At 42.0% G+C, this 25,874-nt stretch overlaps 1 protein-coding gene across 2 annotated transcripts in view; it reads left to right on the forward strand.

Annotated features, from left to right (window-relative positions):
- The window catches only part of KIAA2012 (KIAA2012 ortholog), a 331,067-nt gene that overhangs the window by 130,742 nt on the left and 174,451 nt on the right, over nt 1-25,874 (forward strand). For both annotated transcript variants that reach the window (XM_068245108.1, XM_068245109.1), the window contains exons 9-11: nt 1,786-1,923; nt 13,266-13,463; nt 24,211-24,348. In XM_068245108.1, the coding sequence (XP_068101209.1) occupies nt 1,786-1,923; nt 13,266-13,463; nt 24,211-24,348 (474 nt within the window). The remainder of the gene's footprint in view (nt 1-1,785; nt 1,924-13,265; nt 13,464-24,210; nt 24,349-25,874) is intronic.

Consider the following 25,874-nt stretch of genomic DNA (forward strand, 5'->3'; position numbering starts at 1 on the left):
ACTTGGCAAAAATAAATTGATTCTGATTCTGATTTAGACGTGTAGTGGGACAGCAGCAACAACTTGGAACGTAACGTTTTTAAGACCATGGAGATGATAATAGACTTTAGGAGAACTCCCCCAGCACCTCCCCCTAATCATAAATAGATCTACAGTGACCCAAGTAGAGTCATTCAAATTTCTTGTGTCCTCTCAGAAAACCTAAAGTGGGATAACACCACTGTTACTATCATCATGAAAGCGCAACAAAGGATAAACCACCTATGGCAGCTGGATGGTGCAGTTCATATACTGTCCTTGACTTGTAATATCTATACTACCTGTCTTTGTATTGTATTGTCTGTGTCTGTTAAGCAACTACCAAGTCAAATTCCAGTAAGTGAAAACTTATTTGGACAAATAAAATTGATTCTGATTAACAGAAGGGCCTATAGCGATGCCCAAATCAGGCACTAAACAGAATGGAGTGGGCACCAAAATCAGCTGCCTTGGGCATGTCATGTGATAGATTGCCTAAGAGACATTAATAGTGATTGCTCATGGGCTCAGGGAAGCCTGTGGATACAGAAGATAGTTACCCACGCTGACCACAATAAGTCACGTTAGGAGTCCTACATCTGGTGTCTGCATACTTCATATAGATATAGTGTTCTGTCACCTGAAACTGTTATTTGTGACAATTTCAGGTGACATTCTAATATCTGCATGGACTGCAAAGGACCCTGCAGAAAGAAATTATGACTTACTGCATTGTATTTTTTTACCATTTGGTAATGGTTGTATGCCCAGGCAGCAGGAGTCCTCTGGCTCATTTCATCCCTCTCTTCTCCATACTACAGTACATGATCTTCACCAGAGCAGACCAATGTGTGTCTATGTAGAAATATCTGGACTAACTAAAGAGAAATTTGTAGAGTATCCTAATCAGACACAACTGTAGTAAATATACTGTATATAAAGCATGGCAAAGAAGATCATTTTTTTTGTATATAGCAACCAGACAACTTCCTGCTGTCATATTTAAAACTTAGATTTGAAAATTAAATACTCTGCTTGCTGATTCAGCCCCCTTCCCTATGCAGAGTCTTGATGAGAGTGTAAATGAGAGGTCACTCCCCCGGGTCACGGCATTCCACAGACGAGATCTCCCTTCAGTCAGGGGCGCCTCTAGCTACTTAATACTGAGGGTACTTCTGGCTGCCTAATACTAAGGGGCACCTGTAGTGCCTATGATGGGTAAGGGAAGTAAGGGAGAAGTGACAGCTAGCTCAGCCAGCACACTTGCGGTGCAGTTCAATGAGGGTTTGTAGGTTCATAGAGGGCGAAGTCTAGGTTGCCAAGAGATCTGTGCCTATAGGCTCCTGTGAGGTAAATCCGGTCTTGTATGTAGTTTTCTACCGAAAAAAAACGTGTTTAAGTGAATCTACACTTTACACCCGTCCTTAAAATGTATATATTTCTTATTTTCAAATAATAATATGAAGGAAAACTATTGATGGTAGAAAGATCAGTGCCATGTAAAATATGAAATTATGAATTTTGCTTTATAAATGCTTTGTAGTATGTGCCACTAGGGTGGGGTGTGGGTGGGGCTTGATTAGAAGTGTGGCATGGACATGTCTAAAGTGTTCCTTTTTTTTATCTCAAAAAGTTGGTAGGTATGAACATCTAAAATAAACAGTTGTTCATAGTAAATAAAGTAGCAATTTTTACAAATTTCTTCAATTTATAAACTTTTTACTTGTTCCCTGAATGGTTATTAACCTATTGTGTCTTTGATTTCAGAATACATCAGCAATAAGCAACAAAACCAAGATAATGTGGAGCCAGCGGAGCCTACAGTGGCCACTGAGATTCCAGCTGCAGGAGCCAAAATCAAAACACTGCAGATGGATATTGACTGGAACTTGGATCCAAACTCAGGTAGCTCCATTCTGAATGATATGTAATTATGCCCAGGTTAGTTTAGGGACACTAATGTTAATAAATCCTATCGATCTTTACACGATTTCCTAAGGGAAAATGAAACTTCAGCTAACATTTTTTTTTTTGCTTTAAGCCTCATTCATAGAAAATTATATGTTTGCATTAATAATTTACTTCACCATATAAAACAACACAAAGCATTATTTGCATTTCATTCTGGCATTTGCACAAGCGTCAATCCTATAAGGTGGTATAGCCTCAAAATACTTTTCAAAGATCTGGAGGAGTTTTTAAAAGACTTGGCTAAACTTCTTTGGAAGCCACTTTGTAGGCATTATTGGGCCATGAGATGTGTGTTAAGCATTTCTGCAAGGTTTTGAATAGACCACATCCTTTATTTTTTGTTGCTTAAAGAGTAACTGTCAGGCTGCAGAAGCTAATTTAAACCTCTATTCTCCTGTGTTAAACAGTTTAGAAGGAAGCCCAAAAGCCATTAGTGAAGATAAAAATCTCAGTTACCTTTGATGTGTGCTTATCAGCAAGGCTGTTATTCTTAAGAAGACGCAAGCCGCATACCATACTGCAAAGCATTCTGGGGCTCTCCCCTCGGCTGCTAATGAGACGTTACAGCAGCTTGTAATCAGTCCAGCGCGTAGCACTGATAAATCTCCGGGCAGAGTACACTGCAGGAGTCAGCTATTGTTCCTAGCCACATGGCTCATTAATATTCACTGCACACTGTGTTGTTCAAGTACGAGCTTATCTGTGATCAGGAAGCAGGCAGGACATGACGACACATTTGACAGAAAAACATGGAGCCTGCCATGAGCTGTCAGGAGCATCTATCTCTGCATATACTATATACAAATTCTGTGAAATCCAAACGTGGACAGTGAAATGCATATGTAATGTAAGTACAGCCAATCTTTAGCTACTGATATATGTGTTTATTTTCTCTGAGACCTTATACCTAACAGCTCCTCTTTAATGATTCAGCACCACTCGCATCCTAAATACCACAAATCCTGAATTTAGCTATAGAACTCAACACAGCACATTGGATTGTAAGGAGCGTGGCCTTGATTACAATTAATTTAGGTTCTGCCTATCTAATTTGTGCTTTTGTTGCACCCTTTATGCATAACAATCTTTTTTTTTTTAATTATTGTTACTGTCAATCTAAACAAGAACAGTATGTAAGTAATAGCTTACAATGTTGCTTATAGGCATGTACAGATTTTGGTGTAGCATACTTACCGTATATTAAATAACATAAATTATGCAGAAGTGCTCTGTGCTGAAATAAACAAATAACAGCACTCAATAACTTGGGTACTTAACCAAGTAATTAGTGACAGGGTTAGGGTATTGTGTAGACTTGGCAGTATTGAAGGGTTCCTACCAGTAAATAAGGTTATGTAGGTGCATAACAATCTTTTAATAAAAATTGAATACATGACATTTTAAGAGGCAGATGAGTGTGTTTTGCAATCCAGAAATTATTCATCTATCAGTAGAAATTCATTCCATTTAACCATTTGAGGACCACAGGCTTACAACCCCCCTAGTGACCACTGACCAGGCCAGTTTTTTTCAATTCCGCACTGCGCAGCTTTAACTGTTTAATGTGCAGTCATACATCTTAGCACCCAAATGAATTTGACTTCCTTTTCTTCCCACCAACAGAGCTTTCTGTTGATGGTATCTGACGCTCCTGCAACATGTTTTTTTTTTTAAATCAATTTTATTGTTTATTCCATTCCCCCCCTCCCCCCCTCAAGATCCGCCATAGGAATCTGATTGTGAGCCACTTAAGGGGACAGCTAAGTGACAAAGCTGTCCCCTGTACAGCGCTGCGCTAGTACAAACTAAAAAAAAATGTTGTTTTTTTCCCTAACAGCCTGCCATCTGTGTGCGCATTCCCCACTAATCTCTGCCTACAGGAACTGATGCCAATTGGCATTAGGCGGTCCTGTAGCTGCCACCCTCCCACCGCCGATCGGCGTTAGGCGGTCAGGAGGGGGTTAATTCCCATAGCATTGAAGATCAAACCCAAAATGTTATTTTTATAGTCTTAGTAGGGGAGGGGGAATCATGCTACTTGTCTACAATATGACACAGCCCTTAAGAATTGTTCACATTGCAAATGTTATTCCCATTGAATTTTCAATCCAACAAAATTCATGGTGTATACCTTAAACGACACCTGTACTGAGAGGGATAAGGAGGCTAACATATTTATTTCAATTTAAACAATACAAATTCCCTGGCATTCCTGCTGATCTTTCTGCTCAGTAGTGTTTGAATCATATACCTGAAACAAGCATGGGGCTAGTCTAGTTAGACTTCAGTCATAAACATCTGGGACCTTATTCAGTTCACTTTTCTCATAGTAGTAGCAGTGGAGTGTTGTATTGTGTTAGCCATCAGTAAAAGCAAGAAGTTAAAAGGAGTAAGCTTTCGGCTATGAAGCCTTCTTAAGACTCGATTCCTGCCTGCTGACAAGATGTTAGAACAGGCAACTGGTATACGCTGGACATTAAAATGTAATACGTTGTTTTGAAAACATAAATAAATGTCATTAGATGCCTTAATTACAACATCAGAAGGGTCTCACAGGGATGCTAGCTAATTTATGACGATTTTTTTTTGCTTCAAGGATATATGAGGCCAAAAAAAAAACAATTCTTCCCTTTCCACTTGGGGCCCCATCCACCCCCAGAAGTCTCTGCATCCCTGCAGGGGTACCACTGCTACAAAGGGGATAGTAGGGCATCTATCTGTCATAAATTAAACTTAGGATAAAAAAAGTGAATTGGATATGGCCTATCTTATTGATAAAGTGAGATAATATCACTTAGAACAAAGCTTAAAATAATTGTAGAAGGGCCCTGATGTGAATGTTTTTTAAGGGTCTATGGCTAAAAGTACTAGAGGCAGATGATCAGCACCATAGCTAGGAGATGTGCATTGTTTTTAAAGAAAATAAATATGTCAGACTCCATATCCTTTTCAGTTCAGGTGTTCTATAAAAGAGGAATGCTGCAGATAACATAATTTCTGAGTGTATTATTAAATATTGTTTCCACAGTTTAAAATGGTCAATGGCAATTTAAAGCTACCAAAGTCTGTTATAGTCTCTCAATTTATGTTACTTGGCATTCACCAATGGTTAATTCACGTATACACTACACCCATACTTCCAATATCATCCTTGGCAGATAATCAGAAAGAAAGATAAGACTATTAAACGTTTTTTTAGGCTTGTCAGAGTATATTTGTTTTACTGCATATTTGGGCATGAAACCTGTCCCTTTCAATTGCTCAATAAATAGTTATACACATGCAGGAATGCATAAAATGAGCTTGTTCACACCATGTTCAGTGCTGTCAGTTTTGACGCACCACACATAGCATTTGACCTCCATGGTAACATGAAAGTCCATTGGCTTTCATATTACCACTCACAATGCAGTTACGTGTTGGTATGCGGTACACTATAGCAGTATCTCTCAACATTCTATTGGTATGTACCTTTTTTAAAACCCTGTACTCACCAAGTACCCCCTAGCATAGTAAACATTATCACAAGTACCCCTTGACAAATATATATTTAATCGTAGTACATAATTGGTTCTAAACAATTTCCAAGCATTTACTATTGCTTTTAATTAGCTAAAACACTAATTTGGTGTTGTTTAAATAAGATTTATCACTTTCTAAAACTTTATTGGTTAAATATATCAAACCCAAGTACCCCCTGGAACCATCAGAAGTACCCCCTGGGGTATGCATACCACATGTTGAGAACCTAGGCACTATAGCATACCTGGGAGTATTTTGTTGTCAAATTGTATTGTATTGCAGCCACCAACATGTGAGTTATAATATACTGTATATAACATGCATGGTTTTTGTTGGAAAATACACATGCAAATACACATTTGCATATGTATTAATACTATTTAGCATTTATATAGTTGCAACATTTTCCGTAGCACTGTACAGAATGCATAGTCTTGTCACATTACATAGTCTTGTCACTTAACTGTCCCTCAGAGGGGCTCACAATCGAATCCCTACCATAGTCATATGTCTATGCATGTATCATGTAGTGTATTTATCATAGAATAGGGCCAATTTTAAGGGGAAGCCAATTAACTTATCTGTATGTTTTTGGGATATGGGAAGAAACTGGAGTGCCAGGAGGAAACCCACACAGACACGGGGAAAACATACAAGAGAGCATACAAATTCCATGCAGATAGTGCCCTGGCTTGGATTCAAACTAGGGACCAAACACTGCAAGGCTATCCACTATGCCACCGTGCTGTCCATAGGAGGGAACTAAACAAAAACTATCTTGAGCAGCTGGCCAAGAAGTAGCTGACAACTCTGTTTAACTAACTTAATACACATTCTAAACAGTGTAGAAGTTTATAAAACTTTTATCAGAACAGCACAGGAAAATAATTTTAAATCTGTTTCAGACAAGAATACCATACAAGTATTTTGAGCAGAATAAGTTTCAGTTAAGAAACATCTCTCGCCCCTTCCCGGTTTCCTCCCACATCCCAAAACATACTAATAATTAAATTTTTCCCCTAAAATTGGCCTTAGATTATGATGGGGCATTGGACAATGGCCTCAATTCACTAAGATCATGCTGGAGATAATAAGGCAAGAGAAAACTTACCTCCACATAAGAGAGAGTTATCTTATCTCTTCATTCCTTAAGTTACCTCCTCTGTAGTTAAGTTACCTCCTCTGTAGTTATTTTACCTCCTCTGTAGTTAATTTACCTCCTCTGTAGTTATTTTCACATGCAGTTAATAAACAGCCTGTCTTTAACTCTGGAGTTATTTTAAGGATTGAAGAGTTAACTTAAAGACAGAAGAGTTAACTTTAGGTTTGCCTGAGGTAAAATGTTTCCTGAATACTACATGCCTTATCACCATGGTAACAACTCTAGAAGAGTTATTAAAGACAGGAGATAACCTTAGTGAATTGAGGCCAATGACTTTAATAAGGATTAGATTGAGAGCTCCTTAGAAGAAAAATCAGTGGCATGACTATGTACTCAGTAAAACACTGAGGAAGATGTCAGCACTATATAAATACATCATAATGATAACAGTAATATACTGTATTGCACCATTCCACAATCCTGGAAACTCAGGAGTAAAGATCTTTATAAAACATTAGGGCAGGTTCTCACTACAAAATAGCAAAACGATATGCGCGGGTGATTTTACCACGATTAGCACCGGGAAATCACTGTACACTCCCGCGATTCCCCACGATCAGTGCTTGTTTAACCACCCTGGCGTTCTATTAGGATCGCCAGGGTGGCTGCTGCGCAGTATGTTTTGATTTTTTTTTTAAAATCAGGTAGCTAGCCTAGCGCTAGCTACATGATTTTCCCCTCCCTGCGGCGTCCCTCCCTGTCCTCCGATCGCCGCCGGCGCTTATGCCCGTCCGGAAATCCCGTTCTGAATGGGATTTCCTTCAGGGCTTCCCCCGTCGCCATGCCGAAGATCGTTATGACGTCATCGGCATCGTCCCGATCCACCCCTCAGCGCTGCCTGGCACTGATTGGCCAGGATGCGCACGGGGTCTGCGGGGAACCCTCTTTCGTGGCGGATCAGTGGCGGGCGGCGGCGATCGACCCAAACACTCAGCAAGCAAAGTGCTTGCTGCGTGTTTTAAATTTTTTTTTACAAAAATCGGCCCAGCGGGACATGAGCGGCGCCCTCCGGCGGCCAGGGCATTTTACCTGTGGGGGGGAGTGCGTTTGGTGGGTCAGGCAGCCGGATCCCCAGTATTGTTAGGTAGGCATTAGTGTCCCCAGTGTAGCCATGCATTCCCCGTATTGCCAGCAGCCTTTTCACACCTTCCAGGCGCCAAAATGAGCAGCTCTAGCCCCCTCCGCTCTGGCCGGCATCCTAGCTCGCACTGCCATTAAGTTCCGGGTCGTGGCTTGATGACGTCATGAAGCCGAGACCCGACACTTATGTCAGAGCGAGCAGAGATGCCAGCCAGAGCGGAGGGAAGAGACGATCGCCAGGGGAACCTCAGGAAGGTGAATGAATTCTCTTCTTCCCCCCCTACCGCTGCGTTAATAGTGATCACTACAATCCGCTGGTGATCGTAGTGATCAGGAGCCAATCGTGATGGCTCCTTATCATGGCTCCTGATCACTGAGGGGAGTTGTCAGCTGTCATATGACAGCTTAATATCCCTGTCGGGTGCGCACGCACAATCGTGACGGGTGCGAAGCAGCAGGTGGCGTAAATCCTACGGCGCATCAGATTTAGACAGCCACAAGTGTGGCGTAGGACTTACTACCACCGGTCCAGAAAAGGTTAATTTCTATCACTGTAAGCGTTAAACTTCCTGGGCTGAGATTGACAGTTTCTCTCCAGCCAGATTCAGTAGGACCATAGGGTAACTCTCAGTGACTGATAACTAATTACAAGCTATAAAACTCTTGCATGACAGACTCACTCCTATGCTCTCCGATGGCACCATTAGTGTCTGGAAGAGGGTATTGCTGGAGTAAGTAGGTTGCAATCTTGGTAAAACAGCCTATGGCTGCTGGCATTTTTGATTCCACATGACTGCTCCTTCCTATTTAAGTCTGCCCTGCCGCAGGGTCATATGAATGATGTTTTGTTTTGTTGTAGTGCAATGGGGCGGAATATCACACCACAAAAGCAATGGCTAGCTGTAAAACCAGCCTTAACACTATGCCCAAAAAGAAAAAGCAGTGCGATTTTAATACCCATATAGCAAGTTTTTTGTTCTTATGTGACAACAAAATGCACTGGTTTTCCATGCAACATAATTTTTTTGAGCAGACATAAAAATTTAACTTTTATTTCTTTTTCTTTTTTTTTTTTAATGTTAGTCGACAAGCGTTGAGCTGCAAGTAAACTCCTTCTCATTTTTCTTGCTATAGCCCTTACAGGAGTGCACTCCAATTTATGACCTCATATGTTTTTCCCGCTGAGAAACATCAAATTTATTTTTAAATTGAGGATTAGAAAGCTCTACCAACTTTTCAACTAAAAATGAATGCATAAACTTTTTTTTCACTGGTTAAAAGTAATCAGTAAATGCATTATCAATTCTCTTTAAATTAAAAATTGTAACATCGAGAGCCATGTCTGGTAAGAGAATTCAGATCATTACTGTACTTATCTAATTAACTCCCCATACTTAGGTAAGAAAACCTCAGGCAATGAACTGTACATTCGCTGCAGTTAGAAGAGCTACGCTTGTTAAGACTACCTGAAATATTAATCTAGCTGGTGATGCAACAGTCCTCTGAATAATTGGCAATGTGCTTCCTTACTTCAGTGAGAATCTGTATTTTGACAGCAATATTCGCAGAATGTTGAACTTCATCACTATTTTAAGTGGTTTTCATCCAAACTGGGTGACAAACTCATGCCTAGTGGTTCAGCAAATACCTGAGGGGTTCATGAAGGAAATATCTGATAGGACAGAAAAAACTGTGTTCCAATTATAATGTTCCTTCCTGTGAAAATCATTGCCAGCATCTGTTACTTGTTTCCTGCTGTGCCCCCCCCCCCCCCCCTTATCTTTGGAAATACAACATGCAAATACTCAAGATCATACTGAAGTCTATGGACAGATCAAAGCCGAACTCCAACAACAAATGTTTTCATAGTCCTGTGTAGGCAGTCCAAACCTGATGCACTAAATTGAACATACTAATGCACTAAACGCCATTACTGACTCGTCTCTTGTAATATTTAATGTTTATAGTTGCATTCTTATCTCGTGATGCTCTGACACTGAAGGTGGCCATGCATGGGTCTATCTCACAACAATTATTTTAACTGCCAATTAGAAATGATCACTTTAAAAGATTATCTTAACGTCAAATCCTTTCTCAAACGACACCACTATTTTGAATGGATTTTTAAACTCCTCAAAATCAGCCATATTTGCTATGTTACATACACCTGTGCTGATCGGTGCAATGCAAATCGATTCATGCCTGGCAACTAGGCATGGCCAAACATCATGATTCTGCCTTCATGAACCCGTTCACAAATTTTACCGTAAAAATTCACAAACTGGAGATTCGCAGCGAGACCTATTGACTTTAATAGCAAGCGAACATCAAAAACCTTCAGGGCAAAGTGTACAAAAATCTGGCCAGTGGCATGGCAGTGGGGAGCAGGGGACGAAAGGTTCTTCCAACAAAACGTATTTTACGTAGAGGCTTTTTTTTTTCACGCGTAACTACCAAGAATCACATATATTTTCAAGATTTTTCAAATAAAGGTCTTTGGAAGGAAGGCCGTGTTTGACTACTTCAAAATTGTTGTGTGAAGCCAGTGTTTGAGATGCCTGAAAATCTAAGGCTTGAAAGAGGGAGAGGCGCCCGCAAATGGCATCCAAGTTGCTCTGTCTTTTTTGTTTGTTATATGTGTTTTTGTTTTTCAACATTGCCCTATGCAACCCAACCTGGATAACCTTACCACTAGAACTTACATACTGTCCTTGACTTGCAATATCTATACTGTTTGTCCTTTTATCGTTTTGTTTGTGTCTGTTAAGCAATTGCCAAGTCAAATTCCCTGTAAGTTCAAACTTTTTTGGACAAATAAATTGATTCTGATTCTAAAAAAAATAACATTTATGTATCTGCCTAAACATTTTTGAATTGCAGCCACAGTATGTGAGGTTTGAAAAATTGGGCAGTTACCTGCCTAAAACATTGTTCTTGCAACCACACTGGAGGCCTGAAAAACTGCCAAATAAAATATCTGAATTTCAGCCTCTGTATGAAACAGAGGCCATCAAAACTGGGTAATTAACTGCCAAATAAATATTTGAATTTCAGCCAATGCATGAGATAAAGGCTGTAAAAATTGGGCAATTACCTTTTGAATAAATATTTGAATTTTAGCCCCTGTATGAGACAGAGGCCAGATAAATTGGGCAATTACTGACAAAATAAATATCAGAATTTCATCCTCTGTTTGAGACAGAGGCCTGAAGTAACTGGCATGTGTCAGGGAAACTAATAATATTAATAATTACAGGAGGGAGTAAAGCCAATTGAAGTAGGACCAAATGACATACCGTGTGTCAAGCTAGTGGTGGTGCTGGATAGCTGTGCCTGTGGCCAGGGCGGACATAAGACCAGAAGTAACAGGCATGCGCTAAGGTAATAATAATTTTTGGGGGGTCAATCAAAAGTAGGACCAAATGAGATACTGGGTGGTGGTGAAGGATAGTTGTGCCTGTGACCAGGGCAGACCTAAGGCATGGAGTAAATGACATGCACCAGGGTAATAATATTTTTTGTATTGGGTACAGCCAATTGAAGTAGGATCAAGTGAGATACTGGGTGCCGTGCTAGTGGTGGTGCAGGAAAACTGTGCCTGTGGCCAGGGTGGACATGAGGTCTGCATGCCAATCATATTACATGCCGGTGCTGTAACCTTCTGATATCCACTTCTCGTTCACTTTTATAAATGTTAAGTAATCAAGACTGCTGTGTGCTACACGACTTCACTGTCAGGATCCCTCCAGCTGCAATGAACAGGACACTTTGCCCAGAGCAAACCAAAAGCTCCATGGTAAATTGTGACAGCTCAGGGCACAGGTGAAGTGTGCACACCCAGAAAGCTAGAGGTTCCTCACTACTCAAAGTGTCCACGGTCATTGTTAACCCAAGGTAGTCGAATACCTGTTGGTTGAGGTGTTCTCTGAGGGTGGATCCACAAGCAACCTGTTGAGGTATTGCATAGAAAAAGGACCTCATATTGGACATGATTGGCACATCACCCTCAGCAGCAGGTCGCCCTGTTCTTGAAGGCGGGGAAGTGTTACTGTTGGCACCTCTTTGGCTGTTAATGGCTCTTCATGTACCACCATCCTGAAAAGCAGCAGAATACAGCATCAGTCTCAACTTGGTATGGAAGTTCTGCATTTTGACCACCATCTGTGACTGTATTAGCATCTCCAACATTTTCTGTTTGTACCGAGAGTAATCAGGTTGCCTCCCAGAACAGGTCCGTGTTCTTCATGGTATTGGTACAGGGGACCTTCTTTAGACATGTCAGCATGAACTGCTCCATTCTAATGAAGTTTAAGGCAGAGGACTCCAGCTCTTTTTCCTTTAATTTTATATAGTAAATAAAGAGAAAACTGTTCCAGGCATTTTCCATCTTTACTGCATCTGACTGAAGCCAGTCCTGATGTAATTTCCTCCTTTACTCTTTTTTTTCTCCTACCTGAAATGGTGTATGCATCCCCACTGAGCTATGTACTAAAAATGCACTGCCATATCTAGCTTGCATTGTAAACACATGTGAGCACAGTATAGATCGTATTTCAGCAGTTTCTGCAGAGGGGTGAGGTGTCCCTTCTTAGCCTCCTGTCACACTGAACTTGCCTCAGACAATCAATGAGGAGCAGGGATGTGGGAGGGGAGATAACAAGCTTCCCTCTCCCCAGAAGTTTGCCAGAATAGAGCCAGGCTGACTGAGATAAGATTCATTACAGCAGACACATATACAATATTGGAATGCTTGCAATGCAGACTGCATGTAGACTACATAATAAACACAGAGCAGTGGGTAAAGGGAATTTGATTTTATGGCTGGCTCACAATCCCGCTTTAATAATTTTTAATGCTTTAATTACTCCTGTGGACCATTCCACTATGTTGAAATGTTTTATAATGCCCCACAATGCAGCATTTTTAATGTCCTATGTGTTGACATGGCTCACTGAATTTTTTTGTCTTTGGAGAATGAGAAAAGCTCTTGGCTGATGCATGAAACTAGAGGCTGATGCCAGATCAGTGTGTTTTCTGGTTGCTTGAGACTCAATGTTAAAAATAGACCTATTTTATACAGTACTATACCCTACTCTAAATACATACCATGAACTCAGTAGGCAATGTAACAATACAGTAATTGAAAGTATATTAACCTTGGTGGAGCTGTGGAACTGAGTCTTTAAGGTCAGCAGAGCCCACAAACAGCCCAAGAAGTTGGACTTCACCAATGGGGGTACTGCTGACGATTTGTGCTGGTTGGTGAGGCTGTTGGTTAGTTGATTTCCTGAATAAGCAGGACTCTTCTGAATTAAAAATGTAATATGCTGTTTCCAAAAATAAGCAAAGTATTTATTTTATGTATATAGTTTTTTTTTTTACTTTTTTTTCTTTCTGTTTTTGTGGGATTCTACAGAATTCTGTGCATCTCTCACATGAAAACTAAAACAGTTGACAAGCAAACAAGCCAACCGATTTATCAATAACCTGTTTTTTGTTTCTCCCTTCAAAGATGACGACCTTCAAGCAATGCCAGATGTCCCTTCATTGGGGTCATTGCCTCCTATAAATGGCAAAAAGGGACCTGGAAACCAAAGCAGTATGGCAAATTTTAAAGCAGCTAATGCAAGCAATAGCAACTCAATAACGTCAAAGGGTCAAGGTCTACCTACTGGTATCATTCGTGGATCGCTGCCTGAAGAGCTTAAAGGTAATTAACAAACCTTGAGATCCTCTTTGTTGCAATTCATAAGCAGACCGAAAAAAATAACAGGGATCTACAAGACCAGTTATCCGTGCATAAAATGTCGGAGGATTGGGTCACACTTGGCGGGCATTTTCCACAACGTTGGGGAAAACGCACATAAAACTTCCCAGAGCACTGGGAGCAATGTGACTCACTATTGCCGACAGTCAGCTGCAAGTGTGACCCTTCCCTCAGAGTTAGGGCAGGCAGCAAGTAAACAGGACCAGGCAAGTGTTACCCTTCCCTCAGAGTCAGGGCAGTCAGCAAGTAAACAGAGGACCAGGCAAGTGTGACCCTTCCCTCACAGTCATGGCAGGCAGCAAGTAAACAGAGGACCAGGCAAGTGTGACCCTTCCCTCAGAGTCAGGGCAGTCAGCAAGTAAACAGAGGACCAGGCAAGTGTGACCCTTCCCTCAGAGTCATGGCAGGCAGCAAGTAAACAGAGGACCAGGCAAGTGTGACCCTTCCCTCAGAGTCAGGGCAGGCAGCAAGTAAACAGAGGAAAAGGCATGTTTGGTGCCGGAGTTCCTTTTATCCAAATTGTACAGAAGTAAATTAACCTTTTTATTTAGTTTAACTAGTGCCACAGCAAGGAAGCAGTAGATTTGGGCGCATGAGACAAGTGGACAAAAAGGGCGCCCCATTCACTTTCATTATAAATATCGTTTAATGGGCGCTGAACGGGTAAAATAAGGCGCCGGAGATTTTTAAGGATTTATAACGGCGCCCGGAGATTTTTAAGGATTTATAACTATGTTTGTGATGATTTAAGTTTACAAAATGACCCGTGACGAATAACGTTTATGAAGATCATAAATCACTATTTCTAAAACATTTCTAACACATTATTATCCACCCAAAAAAATAATTTACATTTTTTTTCTTTACATTCTTTATTTATTCATGTCTGTAAAACATTATTATCCATAGGGGGTTTTAGGTTTAGGCACCAACTGGGGGGTCTTAGGTTTAGGCACCAACTGGGGGGTCTTAGGTTTAGGCACCAACAGGGGGGTCTTAGGTTTAGGCACCAACAGGGGGGTCTTAGGTTTAGGCACCAACAGGGGGTCTAGGGGTTAGGGATAGGTACAGGGAGGGTTTTTAATAAACGAAAATATAAGTTTCACTTTACAAACAGGGAAGATTAACGTTTTAAGAATTGCCGATCTTATACACATTATTTAGTGATTTATACATTTTTAAATCACTATTTATAAACGAAATTCTACACAATAATTTCTATAAACGATATTTCCATTTATCGTTTATGCCACGCGCCCTTTTTTCCCGACGCCCTTTTCGTACGTACGCCCACAGCAATGTAAAATAAAGTCATCTGTCAGCACCAAATGACTCCTGCTAAAGCCTCAGTGAATAATAGCATTTTTCAGTACTTGGCTGTACATTTATAAACACCTTATTCCACTGCTATTGGTATTTAACAGTCAGACTTCATTTTAAAGTGGACCCAAACTCTTGCACAGGACAGAGGAAAACAGAGAGAAATGTACCCTGTATGTATTTAGACTGACTGCCATGGCAGAGAGGCTAATTGGAAAACACAGGATGTTAACAATATGTCTACTTCCATAAAAGCAGGCTGTAAACACACTGCAGATTTATTGCAGGATTTGTGTCAGCTGTAACAAAGGTTTTTCTTTAAAGGTTATTATGCTGTTGCATATCTTTTAGAGCAGGGAGGAAGTTCTGAGTTCAGGTCCATTTAATACTTTTCTGCAGTTGTTCCTTGTCTTTCCTATGAGATAAGGCTGATAATCCCTCTGACCTTTATGTGACTGATATATAAAGGAAAGAATGAAGACACTCTGGCTGGATAAAGGATTAGCTGTCTGACTGACATACTGACCCTGAACACTGTAATGACAAGTGTGAAAGATCATCTCGGGTTTGTTTGTTTTTTTCGTTTTGTTTTGTGTTTTTTTTGTAGTTTTTAAACTAATTGAATTAATTCATATTAGATGGCAGCTAGAGGACAAAAGCAATAAATTGTCTTTCTTCCACTAACATCATCTTTTACCTTTAAAAAATGTGCCTATCTGCCTCTCAGAGGAGCTCACAACCTAATCCCTCCCTTATGCTGGGAATACACAGTTCGTTTTTGAGCCATTTAGATGGCTCAACAGATAATTTCCGACATGTCCGATCTCTGGCTTGATCGTTTCGCCGCTCGATTTGTGATAGAAGTGAATGGAAAAAGATAAGAAAAACGAGCGGAAGATAAGAGAATCGACTGCAGAATCAAGCGTTGAAACAATCGAATGGGAGAATCGAGCAGCAAAAACAAGCCATACAATAACAATAAAAAAAAATATTATTGTTCCACCCCTAATCTCGATTCTATACAAGTTCCATACACAGACAATCACAGGGTTTTAAATGAATTAGTCTTTTATCCTTCTTTCAAAATTTCTTCAGGATTGCGGACAAGCATATGAACACAGTTTCAGAGTTCCAAATCACATAGAGACTGCCTGACATGTGTTTCACGGTCAAAGACCACTTCCTCAGAGGCATACAGTATACACACACATCAACTGTCAACCCACAAAAGGTATATCACCGCAATCTGATTAACCTCCCTGGCGGTCTATTAGAAACCGCCAGGGGGCAGCGCAGCACTATTTTTTAAATTATTTTTTTTAAATCATGTAGTGAGCCTAGGGCTCGCTACATGATAGCCACTGTACAGTGGCATCCCCCCGCTTTGATCGCCTCCGGCGATCTTTGATCAGGAAATCCTGTTCAAAGAACGGGATTTCCAGATGGGCTTCCCCCGTCGCCATGGCGACGGGGCGGGATGACATCACCGACGTCATGGACATCGCGACGTCTAAGGGATTCCCGATCCACCCCTCAGCGCTGCCTGGCACTGATTGGCCAGGCAGTGCACGGGGTCTAGGGGGGCAGCACGGCGCGGCGAACAGCGGCGATCAAGCGCGGAGCGGCGGCGATCGGAATGCACACACAGCTAGCAAAGTGCTAGTTGCGTGTTGCAAAAAAAAAGTGAGCAAATCGGCCTAGCAGGGCCTGAGAAATCCTCCTGCGTGGCATAGCCCGAGCTCAGCTCGGGCTTACCGCCAGGAAGGTTAAGACCAAAAGCAGATATTCACCGTCGATCCCATGGACGCAAAGATGCATCCGTGAACAGACAAGAGGCAAAAACAAGCCGTGTTTGCCCAGCATTAGTTATACTGTCTAGTGTCTTTACCATACTTGGGCCAATTTTGAGGTAATGTTTATATGTTTCTGATGATGACAGCTTTGTATAAATAAATAATAATTTATTTTACAATGCAAATGTGGAAATGAAAAAAAGTCAACGTTTTGGTCAGTGTGTCTTTGGATGGTTCTCTCAACAGGAACGTGCAGTCAGTTTCAGCAACAAAATAAATCAGTTTTTACTCATAAAGATCCAACATTTTGGGGTCCCATAAAGACCCCTAACTCAAGGACACAGTTGTAAAGTACAAATGATCCTAGAATGCTAAGAGACCCTTCATGCAGTGCAAAATTATAGAATTATAATATAAGATGTCTAGACTGAAGCAGTTAATTTTGGCGCGTGGCGGTGAGTGCGCAAAAAAAAAAATCACCACCTATTTTGATTTTGATGGAAATAATGATAAAGTAATTTTAGAAATAGTTACAGTGGGTTGCAAAAGTATTCGGCCCCCTTGAAGTTTTCCACATTTTGTCATATTACTGCCACAAACATGAATCAATTTTATTGGAATTCCACATGAAAGACCAACACAAAGTGGTGTACACATCAGAAGTGGAACGAAAATCATACGATTCCAAACATTTTTTTACAAATAAATAACTGCAAAGTGGTGTGTGCATAATTATTCGGCCCCCTTTGATCTGAGTGCAGTCAGTTGCCTATAGACATTGCCTGATGAGTGCTAATGACTAAATAGAGTGCACCTGGGTGTAATCTAATGTCAGTACAAATACAGCTGCCCTGTGAGGGCCTCAGAGGTTGTCTAAGAGAATATTGGGAGCAACAACACCGTGAAGTCCAAAGAACACACAAGACAGGTCCAAGACAAGTCAGGGATCAAGTTATTGAGAAATTTAAAGCAGGCGTAGGCTACAAAAAGATTTCCAAAGCCTTGAACATCCCAAGAAGCACTGTTCAAGTGATCATTCAGAAATGGAAGGAGTATGGCACAACTGTAAACTTACCAAGATAAGGCCATCCACCTAAACTCACTGGCCAAACAAGGAGAGTGACTCTGGACGAGCTGCAGAGATCTACAGCTCAGGTGGGAGATTCTGTCCATAGGACAACTATTAGTCATGCACTGTACAAAGTTGGCCTTTATGGAAGAGTGGCAAGAAGAAAGGCATTGTTAACAGAAAGCATAAGAAGTCCCGTTTGCAGTTTGCCTCAAGCCATGTGGGGGACACAGCAACCATGTGGAAGAAGGTGCTCTGGTCAGATGAGACCAAAATGGAACTTTTTGGCCAAAATGCAAACCGCTATGTGTGGCAGAAAACTAACACTGCACATCACTCTGAACACACCATCCCCACTGTCAAATATGGTGGTGGCAGCATCATGCTCGGGGGGTGCATCTCTTCAGCAGGGACAGGGAAGCTGGTCAGAGTTGATGGGAAGATGGATGGAGCCAAATACAGGACAAATTTGGAAGAAAACCTCTTGGAGACTGCAAAAGACTTGAGACTGGGGCGGAGGTTCACCTTCCAGCAGAACAATGACCCTAAACATAAAGCCAGGGCAACAATGGAATGGTTTAAAACAAAACATATCTATGTGTTAGAATGGCCCAGTCAAAGTCCAGATCTAAATCAAATCGAGAATCTGTGGCAAGATCTGAAAACTGCTGTTCACAAACGCTATCCATCTAATCTGACTGAGGTGGAGCTGTCTTGCAAAGAAGAATGGGCAAGGATTTCAGTCTCTAGATGTGCAGAGCTGGTAGAGACATACCCTAAAAGACTGGCAGCTGTAATTGCAGCAAAAGGTGGTTCTACAAAGTATTGACTCAGGGGGCCGAATAATTACGCACACCCCACTTTGCAGTTATTTATTTGTAAAAAATGTTTGGAATGATGTATGATTTTCGTTCCACTTCTCACATGTACACCACTTTGTATTGGTCTTTCACGTGGAATTCCAATAAAATTGATGCATGTTTGTGGCAGTAATGTGACAAAATGTGGAAAACTTCAAGGGGGCCGAACACTTTTGCAACCCACTGTATGTGTGCACTGGCAGCTTTAAGTTTTTAAGCGTAGGTAGGGGGTAGAGTAGGTTAGTGTCAGGAGTAGATTGGGATGGGTTGTGTTAGGCTTAGGTAGGCGAGGATTCATGTAAGTAAAAGCAGGGCTGGACTTAGGTTGCACAATGCCGTGAGTGAAACTTGCCTTTGGTGTCCTCCCACCCCCCAGGTATTTCCCCTTCATACTGGGTCATTAAACAGTACTGACCAATGAGTGGAAAACAAGCACATTGGGCTGTATTCACTAAAACAGAAGTAAAATTGCCATGCATATGAAGAGCACAAAGCAGGCATTGTGCTACATGTTTCCATTACCTGCTTTGTGAAAATTGATTAATTCAGTGCCATCTCATCTTCATTTGATTTGTTTTATTTTCAAGCTACATATATGTGCATTAAAAAAGTGCATGACTCTGCATCCACCCAGAATTATTTTCATCTCATTGACCATCCCTAGTGTCTGTTGCTATATCAGTGCAAAATATTTTACATCGGTTTCGTCCATAAATCTCCTTGAACCCCTATGAAGGGTAGAAATGATCATGTGGATGTCGCTCCGGGAACTATGAAAATGGCACTTGTTAGGATGGTTAGGTTTGTTTACACACATGGGAGTAACAATAGCCCCAGCAAGGGATGCAGGCGCAGAGGCCCTGTGAGGGGTGAAGTCTGGTAGGGGGCCTGCCCAGGGCCGTTTTAAGGGGCAGGAGGGGGGCACAGAGCAGAAAGGGGGGGCAGTGGGCACACAGTGGCGGGAGGGGGCCTAACCCCCTCCCTCACCTCGGGTCCCCTTCAGCACTTATGGCTCCCCTTCTAGAAATATTATGGGGGCCCATCCTAAGTTTCCCAGAGGGGCCCAGTGATTTCTAGTTATGCCCCTGCTTACACAGACCAAATCACAAGAGCACTTGTTGTTAGAAACAGGCACAGCAGACATTACAGTTGCCATACTGGAAATATCAATTTTTGGAAGAGATTTTAAAGAGGGACTGTAGTGAAAATAACATAATGAATACAATTTCTTATTTCACTTAATCAGTCAGTGTTTGCCATTGTAAAATCCTTTCCTCTCCCTGATTTACATTCTGAAATTTATCCCAGGTGGTGACAGCTTTAGTCCTGCCAAGTGATCTGTACGGAATGTTTGTGGCTTTCCGAAGCCAGTACAGAAGATACCTGGTCTCCCAGAATGCTCTGGGTGGGAGAATTATGCATAGCTAATCAGCCTAGCCTAAATATTACTGGGGAAGAGGGCTATTTACCAATATACAGCAATATATAGATATAGTAGGTGTTTCAGATGATGAAACCAGAAAAATTACCTTAAAAGTGGGTATCCTGAATAATTTACTACATTCTACTATATGTTGTGCACACTGGTACATAAAGAAAAAGCTGTGCACCTTCCTCTTAAACTGCTTTTATTTGAGCCTTCAAACAGCAGCCAGCGTATGCAGCATACATGTGAAACAAAGGTTATCAACAGTTGTCAATGCTGCATACGCTGGCTGCTGTTTGAAGGCTCAAATAAAAGCAGTTTAAGAGGAAGGTGCACAGCTTTTTCTTTATGTACCAGTGAGTTCCATTTGTGCCCTGCACTAACCAACGCTTGATGCACTTCCCCCTGCTAGGACTGAAGCCCAACAACATGGGGTGCTAACAAACGGGGTGAAGCTACCGCAGACTTAAAGGAGCTAGTCCCACCCCCAGATTGAACAGCTGAGTGCCGAGTGATTTTTTCTCTTAAAGTGTACTATCTACTATATGTTGTTACACTGCCTCTTTAAGTTGTTCCTTAGAATACTTTGGCCAGGGGTCAGCTTGGGCCAAGTAGTTTCTCTGCTTTGTCCCTAAGGGTGTTTTTAAGTGTTGAGATATACTGTACTTATTAATTTGAGCAAATTAGACCTCACCTCGTCAATCATGATAATTGTTACAAAACTGGACAGGTGACCAGTGGATGACCACAGTTTACAGCAAATACTGAGGCTGAGAAAAGAAATGTCATCATGCAATGATGTTTAATGTAATAGAATCTCTATATTACAAGTAGTACAGAATGCAGAAGCCAGACTCCTAGCCAATGCCCCCTGCAGCTCACACGTCGCCTCAGTACTGCAAACTCTTCACTGGTTGCCAGTAAAATGGAGAATCAATGTTAAGATCTGCCTGCTGACACTCAAGGCTCTAAACCATCTAAGGAATGTTCTCATGCAGCCCCTACTCTATCAAACCCACTTCCACAATTAGCGCAAGAGGCCCTATCTCTGGACAGCTTTAAGAAAAGGCTAAAACCCCACTTCTTTTCCCAAGCCTTTGAGACTGCAGAACGCAGGTCACAGCGTTTTGAGTCCCCAGGGAAAAAAGCGCTATAAAATACAATATACCTGCAAAAAGATATCAAAATACAGTGTGCACATATCAATAATATTGCCTTAAGGTCCGTACACACGCCGGTCTGGAGGCAACGACGGGTCCGTCGTCACCTCCCGCTGGGTGGGCATTCCAGCGACAGTCCGGTGTGTGTACAGTCTGTCTGCAGACTTATACGGCTGTTTCTTAGCGATCCGCCCGGCCTCCAGTCCGGCATGTGTACGGACCTTTAGGGTCATCAACATCTCAACACCATCTCCTGCTAGGTATCCATTAACGATCCAGTTTCCCAAACAATCAACCATCCAATCTGATCATAAAGATAAATCGGAAACAGTCATTTAGGTCCACCAATGAGGGTAAAATGGTTAGCAATCCAATCAGACTAAAAGAATCAATCCTAAATTCAGATCACCGCAGAACGACTCATAGGACAATTGTTCCTTATCGATTAGTACCATTAATGGCATCTGTTCCGATTGATTATACTGTTGACCGTTCGGGACATTGTACCATTAATGGGAACTCTCTTCACATTATACAAATGCCAAAATGATCAGCCCATTTTCTATTTATTAATTTTTTCAACACACATTTACTGAAACACTGTCGCAGAACATGGAACTATCTGCAGCACTTTGTCCATAGACCAGCCCTTGTCTCATCTCAAAAGCAACATGCAGCTTCTAGAAGGCGTTTGAAAGCCAGCAAAAGCCACTGAAAGCCACTGAAAGCCCATAAAAGCCAAAGAAAGCCCATAAAAGCCCAGCCTTTCCATATACTTCCTGTAAAAGCCACCAAAAGCCCAGAAAATGCAACTCTCTCCTGAAAGACATTAAAAGCCTTCAAAAGCCATTAAAAGCTAAGCTGTTAAATGCTGGCATTCTTGAAAAAAAAAAAAACACAGCATTTGAACGAAACGCTAAGCAGAAGCTCAGCAGAAGCCCGTGTGAACCAGCCCAAGTTTTCACTTCAGAATCTTTCTATTTGCACCTTATCCATCCCCATTGTAAGATCACTTGTATTTTTTTAAATCATGTAGCGAGCCCAGGGCTCGCTACATGATAGCCGCTCAGCGGCATCCCCCCGCCTGCTTCGATCGCCTTCGGCGATCTCCGATCAGGAAATCCCGTTCAAAGAACGGGATTTCCTGGAGGGCTTCCCCCGTCGCCATGGCGACGGGGCGGGATGACGTCATTGGGAGACCCGATCGGGACGTCATTGGGAGACCCGATCCACCCCTTGGCGCTGCCTGGCACTGATTGGCCAGGCAGCGCAGGGGTCGGGGGGGGGGGGGGGGCCGCGCGCCGCACCGGATAGCGGCGATCGGGCGCGCGGCGGCGGCGATCGGGGTGCTGGCGCAGCTAGCAAAGTGCTAGCTGCGTCCAGCAAAAAAAAAATTATTAAAATCGGCCCAGCAGGGCCTGAGCGGCAACCTCCGGCGGCTTACCCCGTGTCACACACGGGGTTACCGCTAAGGAGGTTAAAGCACACCTGAAGTGAGAGGGGTATTAAGGCTGACATCATTATTTATTTTTAAACTATACAGATTGCCTTGTTGTCCTGCTGATTCTCTGCCTCTAATACTTTTAGCCATAGACCTTGAACAAGCATGCAGATCAGATCTCTGACTGAAGTCTGACTAGATTAAAGAGACTCTGAAGCCTCCCAACAACACTCAATCACCCCAAACTCCTGGGGCAAAAATCCACAACTTTCCAGGTCATGGATTTTGCTGCCTGGGGGAGGCAGTGCTTTGGGCTGTAGCTCTGCCTCCATTCGCGTCAATCTGCTCTGATCGCCGCCTCTCCCCGCCCCTCTCAGTGAAAAAAGACTGAGAGGGGCTGGAGGAGGTGGAGATCCACGCAGATTGACGCGAGTAGAGGCAGAGCTACTGCACAAAGCTCTGCCTCTACATGGAAGGAGCCCTGAAATTTGCCACGGGGAGTTTGGGGTGATTAATTGAGTGTTCAGCAGCGGGGATGCAGCGTTTCAGCTAGGGCATTAATGCTAAAGATGTCTCTAAAGTAAAAACAGTTTTTTGGGGAGGCTTCTGAGTCTCTTTAACTGTATGCTTGTTTCAGGTGCACACTACTGGTGCTAGAAAGATCAGCAAGCCTGCCAGGCAACTGTTATTGATTAACCTCCCTGATGGTATGATTCATTCCAGATTTTAGGGTCTAAAAGAGGTAAAAAATTGTATGAACTTTTAGAATCTAAAATTCAGAAAAAAGCATACTGGAGAGAGATGTGCAGCAGCCCCTGCACATTACTCACCTCCCTGGGATCCAGCGCTGCAATTCTTCCTCCTGTCCTTCCGGGTGGCACTGTACCCCTATAGTGGGATCACCATATTTTGTCATGTGACAAACGGAGAACTTACCGGATGGATTAAGAACATCTGAGCACCAAAAGAAGATGGGCAGCGGGTGTCCACATCCTGGGGGAGGTGAGTTTAATGACTACCCCGACCTATGGCTCAGGATTTCCGCTCCCAGCAACTTTTTTTGATCCCAAGCCTGGGTCAAGAATACCACCAAGGCGGTTAAAAGAAAATAAATATGGCAGTCTCCATATTCCTCTCACTTCAGTTGTCCTTTAGATCAAGTGGTAAGAATTAAGCAATGTGTGGACTGGGGAAATGCTTGGCCACGTAGAGAAAGATTGGACAGAGAGGGTGTGTTGAGTATTGCAGAATCACCACCAAACACTCTTACTAGTACTTATTGATCTCTTCCCTGCAAATGGTGAGATCCTTGATTACAAGATAGTCGCTGTCATTTCCAATAATGTATTTGAAAAATATGTTGTCGGGCATATCTTCCCTGCACTGTGCTTTTTATGTTATAGTAGCTGCTATGACCAATCATATACAAAGATACCATGCACCTAGTGCACCTACAGTGCATATACAAAGATACCATTGCTCTAATGTACTTAGGCCTGATAGACCCATGAGCATTTTGCTATTGAGCCAAGTGATTTATAGCTGTGTCTTTAAATGTTTATATACAATCTCTATTGCCTTTATATGTCTTATATGTTTTGTATATCTGTGTTGTATTTAGAGTGCTGTAAAGGTGGTTCCGTGGGCAGTCTGATAATGAGTCCCGATGGGGAGATTGTTTGCCTGTCCCTAGTGGGAGCGGTACGTGACACAGACATTCCCATTCGCTTTGATTTCATTGCTGAGGAAGAGGATGAAGGTAAATATTGTTAATAGTGTGTTCTTTATATGTCACTTGCTTTTAGCATATTCTATTATATGGTTTCAAAGGTTCAGACATGCATCAAATTATACAATCATACATAAATAATACAATTGATCTACGATTGAATGTTTATACAAACTTTACCCCTGGCATTTGCTCAGCTATGCATTAGGCACCTGTTATGAATAATGTTTGAAGTCCACCTACTTTACTCAATGTTGGCACCAGTCAAACATCCAATTTACATTTCACAAAAACTTTGGCAGATGGCCATTGAATATTGCAACAAACACTGCACTGAACATAGATTAAGATCAATGACATTTGACCTGTGCTGATTTCGGACACCTGACTTAAAAGAAACCAGAGATGCTATAGCATAAAAGTTTCATACATACCTGGGGCTTCCTCCAGCCCCATGCTCACAGATCGCTCCCACACCACAGCCCTCAGAATTCTGTATCACCGGTACCGGGTCCCGTAACTTCGGCCAGTCGCTGCTAGTATGTGCAAGAGTAATTTGCTCTCTACGTATCTCTCCGGCACTCGCAGCCAGGCTTCTGATAGAGCATGAATGCATGTCGCTTTGATTGATTACTATTTGTTGAAATGTATTTTTGAACGCTGATTTGCACTATGCACTTGCACTAAGCACTTTTTCCCTTGATGAAGCCTCCACTTAAAGGGGGGGTAAAACATGTCAGGTTGGTGGAGGGTCTTCTTTGTAAATAGTAGCATTTAGCTGAAGGGTACAGTGATCTGGAGCCCACAAACAGATTGCATATTAGTGAATGGGGATCCTACTGTATACATTGATCCTGCCCTTGATATAGACAAATCATTCTTGTTCTATTGTGCAGTCTAGATTCTGATTAATATGATAATTTACATTTAATTACTAGCCTTCCTCATAGGGTTATTTATGTGTTGAAAGGAAACCATAATGCTCAGATGAAACTCAAGTAGACACGGGGAGAACATACAAACCCAATGCAGATAGTGCCCTGGCTGGGAGTGCTATCCACTACGTCACCGTACAGCTCACGGGTACACTAGTCAGCTACAGTACATTTTACTCCTGTTTACAGTTTTTCTTCATAGTGGTCCTTCAACATGAAATAGACCAATGTTTCAGGTTTATTCCTAAAAGTGTAAATAAAGTTCTGAAAGATCATAATTCAGGTCCAGCAGCCAGATGTTCTGGTACAGGACTATATTTAGATCCAGCTGCTAACGAGTATTCATATATTGCACGATTTTGACATTGGCATTTTTTCTTACAAGTTTCTGATAAATGGTAAAAAGCATTCAAATATAACTTAATAACTTCCACATGAAACATCTGGGCTTTTATGGCGGAAGCAAAGATATGCAATAGCACTCACCACCTTTAGTTATAGTCAATAGGAAGTGAAATCTATTTATTATTTGTATACCGTTTATGCGGCCAGCCTGCTGTGCTGCTCTTTGTGATGGTAGATGGATTAAGAGGAGGGAGGTGGACTGGGGCGGGGGGGGGG

The sequence above is a fragment of the Hyperolius riggenbachi genome, chromosome 7, assembly GCF_040937935.1.
Source record: "Hyperolius riggenbachi isolate aHypRig1 chromosome 7, aHypRig1.pri, whole genome shotgun sequence".
Taxonomy (NCBI): Eukaryota; Metazoa; Chordata; class Amphibia; order Anura; family Hyperoliidae; genus Hyperolius; species Hyperolius riggenbachi.